General features: G+C 30.4%; 1 protein-coding gene across 5 annotated transcripts in view; it reads right to left on the bottom strand.

Annotated features, from left to right (window-relative positions):
- The window catches only part of LOC127734451 (putative protein tag-278), a 42,361-nt gene that overhangs the window by 15,162 nt on the left and 12,256 nt on the right, over nt 1-14,943 (bottom strand). For 4 of the 5 annotated variants that reach the window (XM_052244322.1, XM_052244324.1, XM_052244321.1 and 1 more), the window contains exons 6-20: nt 14,560-14,646; nt 12,823-13,001; nt 11,635-11,766; nt 10,372-10,464; nt 9,628-9,694; nt 7,300-7,340; nt 5,997-6,407; nt 5,239-5,522; nt 4,722-4,896; nt 4,100-4,336; nt 3,578-3,683; nt 3,139-3,284; nt 1,872-1,964; nt 979-1,119; nt 337-483 (exon numbers count right to left, since the gene is read on the bottom strand). In XM_052244322.1, coding sequence (XP_052100282.1) covers nt 337-483; nt 979-1,119; nt 1,872-1,964; nt 3,139-3,284; nt 3,578-3,683; nt 4,100-4,336; nt 4,722-4,896; nt 5,239-5,522; nt 5,997-6,407; nt 7,300-7,340; nt 9,628-9,694; nt 10,372-10,464; nt 11,635-11,766; nt 12,823-13,001; nt 14,560-14,646 — 2,339 coding nt within the window. The remainder of the gene's footprint in view (nt 1-336; nt 484-978; nt 1,120-1,871; nt 1,965-3,138; nt 3,285-3,577; nt 3,684-4,099; nt 4,337-4,721; nt 4,897-5,238; nt 5,523-5,996; nt 6,408-7,299; nt 7,341-9,627; nt 9,695-10,371; nt 10,465-11,634; nt 11,767-12,822; nt 13,002-14,559; nt 14,647-14,943) is intronic. The other variant, XM_052244325.1, reaches the window with a different exon arrangement.

The following is a 14,943-nucleotide window of genomic DNA, read 5'->3' as shown; positions in this document are numbered from 1 at the left end:
AATAGCTCTAGGATAAAAATACAATCTTTTCTTTTGAAATTCAACAAAACATTACATATGTGTAACTTTTACTCTATGAAATTCAGTTAAGTAAAATGAATATATGTTTACTTACAGTCATTATTGAGCACCATCAAAGAAATGTCAAATGAAGGTTCAAATTTGTGAGCTGTATCATTAATCAAATGCTTAAACACACCCTCGCTATTCCCTATTATGAATTGTATTTTACCATGGACAAATGACAAGCCTGTTTGATCATTAAAGCACTGTTTTAGTACTAATTGCACGGAAGACTTATATATCTATTGTCACTCTTTCTACAGTAATACATACATAGAACGACATGGCCTGTAAAAGTTTCTTGGTCTTTTCTAACTGGTCTAAATCTTTCAGTTTGGTCTGAAGTTTCTGATGTGACTTAGCCATCTTCATCATGTCAGACCTCATTTCTTTACACTGACCTCTCAACTTCTCAATTTCCTGCAAATAATAATATTAGTAGTATTAGAATAACAGCAAATTTTTCATAGAGTTTTAAAATCTCTTTGTACTATGTGGATGCAAACTTAAAAGGCTCTGTATGTGAACCAATTCCTTTTATCAGAGAATTTTCATAGATTTCATTTGTCTGTGAGCTGAAATTGTTGAAAACACTTTAATAATTTGATTGTTTTTCAAATTTTATTAATAAATGCATGTGCAATGTCATTCTGAATAAAAAGTTTATAAAATTCTGCCACAATATCACTCAATTTTTTTTAATTCATTTTACTGTTTATACATCACTTTAGACAATTAAAGATTTTTATTTATATATGCTTCACTTAAAGAACCTATACAATTTATTAGTTTATTCAATATACATTATATCCCAAAATATAAATATTTCAATGTTTGTTTCTGTTTATTTGTAGTAAATAATTCTGAATCTGAGGTTAATTTTCGCAAAATTGTTTTCTAATTGCAAATTGTTACCTTCATTTTTTCTTCAATTAACTTATCTTTTTCTTCAATCTGTCTATCTTTCTCAGATATCTCTCTGTCTTTTTCTATTAGTTCTTTACTCTTTATTTCCAACTGTATTATCAAGTCTGCATGCTCAGGTAAATTGCATCCCTATGAAAATATAAAAGTTTATTATGAGCTTCCTTACAAGATACCTTTTACTATATTCTATATCAATATTCCATCATCACATGTACTTTGTGTGAAATAAATTTACATCATGAAAGTACAATAGACCTTAACGCTATTTATCTGCCATTACTGGACATTACAGACGTTAAATTTTGATGTCATAGGAGAAAAAATCTTATGCTACAAAAGAAAAGTGAAAGTTGTATGACGTCAATAGTTCCAAGTGTCGCAGATTCTCTGGTCAACTGTAGTAGATTCTCAGGTCAAGTGTCACAGATTCACAAATAACGATAAGGTCTTTGAGATCACTTCTGTTATCCTTGTCTTTCATGTCCTAAAATCTGACAAGCATACTTCTTTTAGGGCTTTCGTATTGTCCTGTTCTGTTTTGAATGTTAACTTTCTTCAAATTCCATGAACATGTATAACTAACCCTGCAACATGTCCCAAGTGAGAATTCTTGTCAATGGTTGTCTTAAGTTGTATCTTCCTAGCAGTGTTTTTTGTTCTTTAGGAAATTTGTTCCTGATGGCAGATCTTTGAAAAATTTCTGTTCAAGTAATTCATAACTTTTCTAGACTCAGAGCAAATGAAAGCTTGGTATATTCTAAAGCCTTTAAATGTCTTTTGGTTGTTTTTTTTTATGTCATTGGGTCGACCCTCAAGGATATTTATCCAATTTCCTTTAATTAATTTAATTCTAATCAACAGCTGATTAAAGACAAACTTACATCAGCTTGATCTTGTTTGGATCCTGCTACCGCTGCTACTGCCATAACAGGTGTGGCTGTTGTAGTACCAGAGGATGCTGCCACTGTCAGAGCCTACAATCATAAAACCATACACACTTAAATGAAAGGACTAATATTGTGCACTAATCTTCATGTTAAGTGTTTAACTAATTCATTATTTTAAAACTTGTTTTCATGACATCAGTCAGTCCAATCAAATTATGAAATTATAGCTTTATTATACGAGTGTGTACTTCACATATTAAAGTTAAGTTGGCCTTTTTAGCTAAACACTGAATTTTAATTAGCTATTGTAGCTAGAAATGTGAGTGAACTGACAATAGGATACCCTGGCCTTACAAGAGACTATTACCATATATCGTGATATTGACACAAGTAATTTCGATAATCTCCCCTTTCACATGTTGGACCAGATGTTATATTACTTTATGCACTTCAGGTAGTGTTTTGCAACTACTGTTGATTCTCTATTTTTCATGGGATACTTATTTTTCATGGGATACTTATTTTTTCATGGGATACTTATTTTTGTTGATTTCACAGTAATAGGTTAACCACAAATTTTGATGTTCAACAAAGTACAAATTTTCTAAAGGCTTGTATGAAAACTTTGCCAAAACCGTAAAATCGAATATCCGCAAAAAAAAACAACAATAATTTGTTCTCAATTTACAAAAAAAATGAATCTATGGTATGTAGAGTTCCATCAATATCAGTCTAGTTTTTGGGTGGAGTTGAGCTTACAAACCACATTGACAAACAGATGAACGAACAGTAAGGTTATTCCAAAATACCCCATCCCTGCACAAACGAAATCTTTAACGAGTGAAACAAGATTTTCAGACATCCATTTATTACCATTCCATGATTGACTAGTAATGACTATGCTTACTCTTTCAATGGATGATATTGATTTTACAAGCAAACATCATTCTTATTTGTACATGATGAAGTATACAAGCTGTAAATATTTTTACAATTTTGGATATACTTTAAAAATAAACACATTTACAAACAAAATTTACAGGATACTCAATAGAATCATGATCAAAATATATACAAAGTTTCTTTTCGATAGAGATATGAAAATTTATACAATCCTTAATATGTGTCATAAGAGTCCATTCTATATGCAATAATATTTGGAATTTCATTAACTTCAGTCATGTTAACTTTCAAGAATGTGATATAACCTAACCCTGAGATTAAAACCATATAAAAATGAATCACACAATTTGAATCTTACAGATATTTGTTCCAAAAGACCATCCTTTTCCATGGCTAGTTTATTTTTATCATCCATCAAGCCTTTGTTATCTGATTCCAGGTCTATAACCTTGTCTTCTAGGTCTAACACTTTACCTTCCAAGTTCTGCATTCGCTCATCTGGATCTGAAATGATCAATTATATGTATCAAATAAAATATGAAGTTAAAGAAAACTTTTATCCTGAGGCCTCTGTATATGTAATTAAGTGAAATTGTGTTGTTAGGTTGATGTCTCACTTAACTTACATTTTTAAGTGTTGGCCACTTTGTTAAAGGCAACAAAATATTATTTATTTTTTGTTATTAACATATTACTTCCTAAAAGTTTTAAAATTAAAATCAGTTTCAGAAAGCTGATGAAATTTTATTGGGAATGGTCAATATTTGATCAGACAACTATTCAATGACTTTATTCACCTCCAGTTGGAGTTTTTCCAGTGTCTTTTTGTTTTTCCATCCTTTTCAACATCTTCTTCATATCTTTCTTCAGTTCTCTGTTTTCTTGAGTTAACTTTTCAACTTCCTGCATTTACAATGTAAAATAGTATTAATGACATAAGATAAATATTTTTATAAACCAAAAAAGAGTCAAATCTCTTCTTTAAAATCAATAAGAATAATTTAGACACGATAAAAGTTCACTGTTTTAATATTCCAATATCTCTTTTATTCTCTTATCTTGTCAATTACCATAGTAATTTAATTAAATTTTGATCAAAATAAAAAAAACCATGACTTGCATTTTACCTTATTCTAACAAAATTAATGCAATATGATAAGTGTATATTATCAACATTAATTTGATGTTAAGAAAATTAATGCTATTGCTGCACATGTCATAAAAGGATATTACCAGCAAAATTCTGAACGCGAAAATTGCTTTGCAAAGTTCATCCTGATAATTTTTCACATTAGTTTCTGACTCTTCACTTAAATTACCTCATTACTGACAGCTGATGTTACAACTGTGGCAGCACCTGCCTTCAGAGCAGCAACCTCTGCCTCCAACTGACTTATTCTATCTCTAAGATTAGAGAGTTCTTCATTCTGTTGACTGATTGTGTTTGCATGGTTTGTATTCTCTTCTTGTAAACCTGAAATCTGATCTCTAAGTCTAGCAATTTCTGCTTGAGCTTTCTGAAGTTCTTCAAGGATTAAAGGATCAGGAACTGTTACCTGCAGTGAAGAAGGATTTTTGTCAAATTGAATTCTTGTTTATGTTAGTTAAATACATCAGATGTAAAAATGAAACAAATCTTCTTAAACTTAGAAAAGCTTAAAATTACACTAGGTTTGTATTCTCTGCAGTGCTTTTTTCCTACTTGTATTGAAGACAGGGAATATGCTGTTACTTTCACCATCATAACCTTAGGCTCTTTTTCACTTTAAGAGAATCCAAACCAATTTCCATTCCTCTTCTTTGAAATAAGTTTTTGAATAAGATAACAAAAAATATTATGATACATTAAAATTACTTAAAATATGGATTTTTGAAAACCATTGCATACACCTTTTTTTGCTCTAGACCATGTAAATTTCCTCACATACTGAAAACAGTTACCTCAACAGTTTTAACCTCAGGTTCTATGATTACCATGGGAACAGGAGCAACCTCTGGTGGATCAGGAACTTCTCCTTTCTGAACCTTCTCATAAGTAACTAGTTTCTGGTCTAATGAGGTTACCATGGTACCCAATTCTTCCTTCTGGATGTACATTTCTTTCACAGAATCAGACCTGTAATCAGAAGAAAAGACATCAGTTGAATTTATTACATCAGATAATCTGAAATTTGATAAATAAGATATGGAGTCTATTCACTTAACTTTGTTTAAATGTATATTTCGAAGATAAACTACTGCAAAGAAAACTATGTTAAAATATATAGTATTCTTAAATTTGGACTTTCTTTATTATATCATACGGTTTTTTATCACTTTCAAAGGCCCTTTGTAACCAACAGATTAAACGGCAGTTACCAGACATCTACTTCTCAAATCACTTAATATCATCATAGCCATATGACTTGTTCCTGTTTTAGGCAAAAGTGCAAACAGCACCCTTGACATGAACACTTACTTATCTTCATCTGTTGGGTCTCTCTTGTGTTTCTTTTTAAACTTTTCTTCCCATTTTTTAATCTCTTCCTCTTTATTTTTCTGTTCCTGTTCCATCATATCTTTATCTGATTTTGTTTTAGAGATGTTTTCCTCTGCAGCCTCCTTGGCAGAGTCCGAGCCTTTCACTATCACAGACAATGCCTCATATTGACTCTCTAAAGCATGGTACTTGGCCTGTAATGTTGCCATGTCTTGTAACTGATGTTTCAAACTGTCATTTTTGACTTCTAATTCTGCTGTGTTCTGAAATTATCAGAGAATACATATGCAAGTTGATTTTACATAATAACTTGCACATCAACTTAATTTAGACCATCATATCCTACTTATAAGATATAAGCTTTACAATATACATTACAATTTTTTGTTTAGATATTTCATTTTTTTATTTGAACAAGCAAAATTAAAAAATCAAGCACAATGATCTATGCATGTTACTTCATTTTATATTCTGTATACCTTTGAGTTTTATTCCATGAGGTTTTTTTTCAGAGTATAATCTATTCGTTGCTATTTTCATTTGTTACTTTTTTAATCTGTTTGTGCAAAATACTTACAAACAATTGTCAAATGATACCAAGTAAGGATGCATAATTTTCAGACATATTTTTTTGCATGTTTCTCAAGTTTTTCAATTAACTGAAATATTTCAATGACAATGGTTTCCACTAGACAAGGAAAAAGAAGTTCTAAATAACATATCCCTTTGTTCACTACCTTATTCTGTGCTGTTAATTCAATAGTCAGTCTGTTGATCTCATCCAACCACTTCTTCCTGTCATCTTGAAAACTTATCCTTTCATCGTCTATTTCTCTTCTTTCATCCATCATTTTGTCTCTCTCATCAGTAATCTGACCTCTTTCCTTTGACATTTTATCTTTATCTTCAGTGCTAACAACAGCTGCAGCTATGATTGGTTTACTTGACTGCACTTTTGGTTCCTCTTCCTTCGTTGCCATAACAACAGCACCTCCAGCAAGAGCAACCCTAAGTTCTTCTTCTTTAATGGCAAGTGCCATTTGCAATTGTTTGATTTCTCCCTCATCTCCATGGTCACCAGCAGATACAGGACGATCTTTAAGTTTCTTAATCTCTTCGTTTTTCTTCTCACTTTCCTCCTTAAGTTCCTAAATAAAATTGACAAGCGTTTTTATTCATTTTAATTAAATGATTTTAAAATTAAAAGAGTCTTTATTATAATTTAATAGATTTAAAATGGTATGTCAGAAATTTTTTAATGTTCTGAAGGATGTTTGAAAGACACAGAAAAAGATTAATGTGACAATTGATTTTCTCCTAATAACACACATAGTGGAAGTTTTCCAATTAAAAATTTAAGAAAGCCAATAATGTACATAACATGAAACAGAACTCATGCATTTATTCATCAGATTAAGACAAATTATTTTTATGAAAAAATATGACTTGTACAAAATTGATGATTAAAAATCCAAAATCAAAATATCAAACTGCTATTACATAATAAGAGCACTGAGGGTAATGGTGAAACATAAGCAAGTAGTAAGAGCTACAACATCTTCAGGAATATGAAGAATGGTAAAATAAATCTTTCACATCTTGCTCTTTGCAAATTTTATCAGTTAAGGTTTCTGTTTGTCTTTATATAAGGTAGTGAGGTAAACATATTACACCATGTTAAAATGTGAATTGGGCATAAAAGAAGAACTAGATTCTAATGGGAAAAATACAGTAATTATTTAGATTGAAGCAAACCATAAAACAGCTATGAAGTTTCAGTTATTCCACTTTTTTTAATGTACATAGAACAGAATGGAACTATGATGTTTGATAAAAATTCTTAAAATCATACAAGATAAATAATTTGAAGAACATTTCATAAAATTTCTTCTAACCAGCTAAATATTGTTTTTTTTATCAAGATAAAAAAATAAAAAGCACTAAAATTATAACAAAATTTAATATATTTAGCTGTCTTATCGGTGCCTTGACATTAATTCAGGAAAGGTGGTAGATCTAAAATTCCAATTAGTTTTATACCTGAACTTCTTTCTCATATGTAGATGCTTTACTCTCTGCAGCTGAAATCATAAAACAAAACATATTAATAGAATTATTTAACATTCAACTTATTGCATTTTAACAGATTCGGTTAATAAATGACAATTCTGACATCTTTTATATACCATCAACTGCCTTTTAAAATTTATGTTCCATAAGAGAAATATGATATTGCTTTTTCCTGTTGCAAGATGGTATTGTAATTTTTTTATATTTTAATATGAAGTAGTGCTTCTAAAGACTTTTCTAATTTCAACATTTAATAAAATGCTCCGCAGGGCGCAGTTTGATACGACCGCAGAGGTCGAACCCTGAACAGTTGGGGGAAGTATGGACACAACATTCAAGCTTGATACAGCTTTGGATTTGGATTGTGATTAAATATTTGACACAGCATAGGTTTCTAACACAGATTGAATGTGGTCTAAGAACTTAAAAATTTTAAATTGGACATTCACCTATTATGGTCCAATATCCAAAATCTAAATACATGGGTTAGATTCAGCATATCAAAGAATCCCAAGAATTCAATTTTTGATGAAATCAAACAAAGTTTAATTTTGGACCCTTTTGACCTCAATGTGGACAAAGTTGATAACGGGGCCCAAAAATCAAAAATCTAAATACATGGTTAGATTCAGCATATCAAAGAACCCCATATATTCAATTTTTGTTGAAATCAAACAAAGTTTAATTTTGGACCCCGATTTGGACCAACTTGAAAACTGGGCCCATAATCAAAAATCTAAATACATGTTTAGATTCAGCATATCAAAGAACCCTAAGAATTCAATTTTTGTTAAAATCAAACTAAGTTTAATTTTGGACCCTTTGGACCTTAATGTAGACCAATTTGAAAACGGAACCAAAATTTAAGAATCTAAATACACAGTTAGATTCGGCATATCAAAGAACCCCAATAATTCAATTTTTGATGAAATCAAACAAAGTTTAATTTTGGACCCTTTGGACCTCAATGTGGACCAATTTAAAAACGGGGCCCAAAATCCAAAAACTAAATACACGGTTAGATTCAGCATATTAAAGAACCCCATGAAATCAAGAATAAAACCCCATTGAAATTGGTCAAGAAATAAGCAATTTATAGGAAGTATCTTCTTTTGCACAATCCTGTGCTATTAAATATTTCTTGCTATTGCGCAATACTGTACAATTGACAATTTCTTGCTATTGCGCAATATTGTGCTATTGGATATTTCTTGCTATTGCGCAATACTGTGCAATTGAAGATTTCTTGCTATTGCGCAATACTGTGCAATTGAAGATTTCTTGCTATTGTGCAATACTGTGCAATTGAAAATTTCTTGCTATTGCACAATACTTATTATATAATAATTTACACATCCTGTTTGGTGTGTATCTCCTACCATATCATTATTATTTGATTTTAAATCTAAATCAGAAATAACCAACTTAAAATGGAAAATTTTAAAAGAAACAAAAAAGGAAAAAAAGAAAAAAAGGGAAAAAAAATAAATCCCCCCCCCAAAATTTTTTGAACCCCCATTATGATTCATCACCCCCAAACTCAATCCCAGCCTTCCCTTTGTGGTATGGTACCTTGCAGTACAATTTCAGAGAGATCCATACACTTGAACACAAGTTATTGTCTGGAAACTAGAAAAAAATGTGTTTTTTGGCCCCTTTTTGGCCCCAAATTCCTAAACGTTTAGGGCAATTACCCCCAAACTCAAACCCAGCTTTCCCTTTGTGATATGGAACCTTGTAGTACAATTTCAGAAAGATCCATACACTTACACACAAGTTATTGTCATGAAACTAGAAAAATGCTTGTTTTTTGCCCCTTTTTTGGCCCCTAATTCCTAAAATTTGGAGGCAATTACCCCCAAAATCAATCCCAGCATTCCTTTAGTGATATGGAACCTTGTGGTACAATGTCAGAGAGATACATACACTAACACACAAGTTATGTCTGGAAGTTACAAAAATGCTTATTTTTGGCCCCTTTTTGGCCCCTAATTCCTTTACTGTTATTACCATAACCCCCAAAATCAATCCCAACCTTCCTTTTGTGGTATTGAACCTTGTGGTAAAATTTCATAAAGATCCATTCACTTAAACTAAAGTTAGAGTGCGAAAACCAAGTGTCTTCGGACGACGACGACGACGACGCCGCCAACGTCATACCAATATACGACCACAAAAATTTTTTTGCGGTCGTATAAAAATTATGTCCTTTTCGTTTTCAATTCTTGCTTTTAATGATATACTTGGTATTATATAGTAACATAACAACTGAAAAATGAATTAATTGTACATCAATACCTGAGGCTACTGCTAATGATGCTGTAACTGTATCTAACTTTTGGGTTAGCTCTGTTGTTATTTCTACCTGAAACACAAAAAGGTAACAGTTGAGATTTCTCAATCTGAAGGAATTATTAACCTTTAAGAACAATGTAAAATGGAGATAATAAATGTTTTTGTTACTTTTTTTAATGGCAGAGTTCCAAAACTTAATACATTAAAAACTGTAACATACAGTTTATTGACTTGTGTGTTCAAAAGCTGATCAGTATTCACCCTGTGCACTTTCAGCATTTGATCACACAGTGACATATTTTTTTACTTTTTAATCTTTAAATGTATCTTTAAATATATACCCAGTTTTTAGTTTCAGATTTTTAATGTTCATGCATCACGAATAACAGAAAAAAAAAGTTTCAAATAAAGGAGATAGCATAAAGGACTTGCTATGCTTTGCTTGTACACAACTAATCAATCACACCTTGTACATAAATAATAAATCACATTTTGTACACAACTAATCAATCACACCTTGTACATAAATAATAAATCACATTTTGTGCACAACTAATCAATCACACTTTGTACATAAACAATAAATCACATTTTGTGCACAACTAATCAATCACACTTTGTACACAAATAATCAATCATATTTTAGGAATATCTCTGTAGAACAGTACACACTAAAAACTTATACTACATAAAAAATTATTTGAAAATTCCATTCATCTTCAGCCATGTTACTCAACGAATACATACCTTTTCTCTTTCTAGTCTCTCTATTTCTACTTTGTTCTGAATCAACAAAACCTTCTTGTCTTTAAGTAATTTGTTATTTCTCTCAGCCAAACTCTGAAGAATAAAATATTCATAAATTCAGTTGGTTAAATTATAATAAAAAATAATTTCAATTAATAATTAACTAAAAATGCTCCTTTTCTTTCAACCCAGTCTGAGTCATCTGAAATTGTTTGTCATTACAAAACAAACAGATGATTTTGCTTCATTGAACATAAAGATGGAAATGTTTCTACCTACAACCAATTACCAGTACTATGAATAATGAAGAAATAGTAATGGACAAATCTAGAATTGAATCCTCTCTGAAATGTTACAAGTATTAGTTTAAATCACATCACCTGTCCCAGTGCCTAATTCAAACAAAGAAATCGGTTTTTGGTTGTTGTTTCTACTTTATTTTTTGTATCCATGCAATTTGAAATTGATTGCAGGCATTTGCAATTCAGTCATCTGTGTTAATTTCATCTTAAACTCATCTACCTTCTGAGTAATGCAAAGTTTCTCCATCACTGATTGCTGTAGGGTGACTTTTGGGGTATAAACTTGTTGTTAGGACAAATGTTTCATTAAATGCAAACCCATTTTCTTCTTTTATCATACACAGACCATAAATCTGCACCAGTTATATAGCTTGTCTTAGTATTATTATATGTTGTATATATTGGTTTCAATTATATGGCCTTCCAAATACCGTTTCAGTTCCTAACATCACTGAAGAGACATTAATTGTCAAAATCCAGATATTGTGTACAAATTTTTGCACCTCATGTTTGTGGTTTACCATCTTTTCCGCAAGTTTATTGTTTTCTGTTTGGTATTAAATTAATAATTAAGATCCATTTTGTTACATGTGGTGAACTGTTTATTCGCCATGGCAGTCAGCAGGGTTTAAGAACATCCGTTGTTCGACCTGCTAGTCAAATGCGTTTTGTTAAAATATACTTTTTTACTTTTTTGGTCTTTTGGAAAATGTTGGTGTGCTGTATTTAGACCCCTCTACCAAGAAATTTGTTTTGCATGCATACATATAAGAATTGCGCTTTTTATCCAACGCAATCATAGGTTTGAACATTGTTTTCAATTTCAGACTTTTTTATATTTTTGGTTTACATATATACACAACCTTCTCAATAATAAAGCAAAATATTATTATTTGTTTAGAATTTTGTTTAGCATCTTTTGCCTTTCATTATCAGACTGTCATAAAAACATTGTACATACCTGTAACATTTCGTTCCAGTATTGTTCTTTATTTTGCAGGTCCATTCTGTGTACATCTATAACCTGTTTAAATGTTTTGACTTTGTTGGAGTACTGGTCTCTCAGGAAGAAAACATAGGTATTAAACTGGGACTGTAAAATAGTACATATATACATTAATTGTTTTGTATTTCTATTCAAAATTTTTGTTATATGAGGTTTCTTCATCCGAAAAAAAATTCTTGAAATACAAGTGCATTTGTGACATTATTTATCATCCAGTATAATTAGACTGAATTCCTGCAGTGTTTGAGGTTTATACATAAAAGGTTTGCATTTTAACAACAGACAAATATTTACCACTCCATAAATACCCATGTACCGAAATAAATTCTCTAAATAACGAAATATGTCCTGGATTTGTTATAAGGTTTTATTTATTGAGGAATCTAAGCAAATAATATCCATAATTTTTTGTGTTTTTGCATAAGATCTGTTAATTTGACTGAAATTAATTTGACTGAAAACAATCATATCAAGATTTTTTTTAATCATACATGTATAATGTCAGCATCTATTAAATTAAGAATTCTTGGACATGTTGCTTATTTTATTAGTATTTATAATATGCTTAAAAAAATTTGCAAGCATTTAGAAAAATTAAAGACTATATTGTCATTTTATTGTAAATAAATGTTTGACCATGGGAGATAACTTTACCAATTATACATTCAATAAAAGTAGATTTTTCTGCATATAAACCAGTTTTTTCACTTTTCTGTGAAATATCAGCATAAACAGGAATGAAAACTCCTATTTTTCTTTTGACTTCCTAAAAGTAATTGATCTTAACAATTTCCTCCCAAAAACTGTCAACTTTTTTAAGTTAACCAGTTTTCGTTTTATTCAACAAAAGATTGATCACTTCCAATACAATCAATATGAATTTCATTCAAAGAGGATGAAAAGCTATATCAAGATAAATTTTATGGTCTATATAACTGTATAGTGAATTTAAACATAAGTGGAACACTTTTGGTTAAAGCTCTGTTAGCAATATTTAACACAAATTATATATGTAAACATAGTAAGATAAGTTTTGAACTTGGTTACAGACTCTGGCAATTAAGTGAATATTTTTTATAAATAATGTTACAGTAGTGATAGAAGTGTGACTTACCATTATTATCATACAACACAGTTGCTCACCTGAGTTTCATCTTCTATTTGTTTATATTCTCCTTGTATTTCACTGACAATGCGGACATGAGTTACTTTCATATTTTTCATGTCCTCCATTATTTTGGCTATACAATTACGAGCATATTTATATGGTATGTAAGCATGATCAGATATTTCCTCCTCCTCTGTTTTCTGTGATGCAGTCTCTGTCAATTAAAAGTAAATCAGTTTACAATGGTATTCATTTCTCAACTTCTTATAGGTATACTCAAGCAAGGAAAATCACATGTAGAACTACAGGCTCTAAAGAGCCTGTGTCGCTCACCTAGGTCTATGTACATATTCAACAATGGACTCTCTCCAACATTGTAGACAAGAATAAAATTCATGAAAAATATCTCTTTTTGTTGATCTTGTATTGCCAATCATTTTGTCTCTTTAGTTTCTCTCTATCTTCTTTAGTTTTTGCTCATAACACAAAAGAAGGTAAACAAATCCTCATTTAAGGGCAATCACTCCTATGAAGAGTGACAGTCTACTAACTATATCGGCAAAATTTCACTTGTTTGTGGATCTTGTCTTGCTGATCATTTTTGTTCTTTAAAGTTTCTATTCATATAATTATCTATTATAATTTTTATTTGGTCCAGTAGTTTCAAAGGAGAAGATTTTTGTAAAAGTTAATGGACGACGACGGATGACGAACCCCAAGTGATGAGACACTTGGCCCTCTAACCAGGTGAGCTAAAAAAAGGTAAAAAGTTTTATATTTTGAACATTGTTATATACTTGATTACTCTTATTTTCAACATTGAAAATAGAAAAAATAACAGGATATGTTTTTTTTTAATTCTTATATTGAAGATGAAGTACTTTAAAAGGGGAGATAATTTGTAATCAATAGAGAAAACAATATCTAAGAATTTGCATTATTTTATGAGAAATATATATAAACCATGATATAACAAGATGTCATGTGAGCTACTACTCACTTATTTATATCCCTTACTCGCTTTTGAGTAAAGAGATAAAAACATATATCAAACAATGAGGAAGCAGACAACAGAAAGTAGATAAGCACACATTTAAGCATTCCAATATTAAAGTTGGTACCAAAAATTTAGAAGCTCTTATTTGTAATTTGTAATATGCATCAATGTAAAGAAAAACATGTTTTTTGCAAACAGAATGTAGATTAGTGACAGATCTGAAAATATGTCACACAGATTCGAGTTCTCTCAACAAATTTCATATAGCATCCTGGTAATACACAGGTAGAACTCCTGTAATTCTAAGGCAAAAACAATCTGTATTACTTGAGCAAAACAGATTTCAATAATCTCTTTAATTAGCTCATGATAAAAAGTTAATTTAACTGCTTGAAAGAAAATTGGATAACAAATAAAAGGTTTATGTCATAGATGCACTGCTTACTGAATGATGAAGTTTTTATTTACGATTCAAAAGATACTAAAGAGTGCCATCTAACATGTATGAATTTAAAAACTGAGATTCATGACTAAAGATTTGAAAGTATGCGATCTACAATTAATCAGTTAGAAAAATAATTATGCCAAAAAAAGATCAGAGATTTTTTAAAAGCATACAATATGAAACTTTACAGTTGGTAAACTTTCAATATAAATCCAACATTGGTGTTAATAAAATGTTGAAAACCTATCACTTGCACTGTTTGTTTTTATACTATAATCTCTAAACCTTCTGATAATTTAGAATGTGTCACACTGACTGAACTGAACTTACCTGGACCCTTCATGTTAGCATTATATTTTCTGTTTTCTCTTGCTGCTTCTCTAACACTTATCACACTTGAAGAAGGACTAGTAACTACTGATTAATGTAAAGATAACATCAAACAAAGTTTAGAATGTTAGATTATTGAAAGAAAATTACAAAAAATACACTAAATACACTAGAGATTCATATAGTTCACATCAAACTAAGGTTAACATCTAATGGTAATAAATACAGTGATAGAAAGAAAAAGGAAATAAGCAAGTCTTTTTAAATAATGCAACAAATATTTTAAAAAGCTAGACCAAAACTTAAAAAAAAAGAGGATAAAACTCAAGTGCCTTGCAAGTAAAAATTTTAAAAAATCAAAATCTTTGTAACTTTCCATTCAGT

The sequence above is a fragment of the Mytilus californianus genome, unplaced genomic scaffold, assembly GCF_021869535.1.
Source record: "Mytilus californianus isolate M0D057914Y unplaced genomic scaffold, xbMytCali1.0.p SCAF_3, whole genome shotgun sequence".
Taxonomy (NCBI): domain Eukaryota; kingdom Metazoa; phylum Mollusca; class Bivalvia; order Mytilida; family Mytilidae; genus Mytilus; species Mytilus californianus.
The sequence above is the reverse complement of the archived record's forward strand: the minus strand, read 5'-3'. Positions and strand labels throughout refer to the sequence as shown.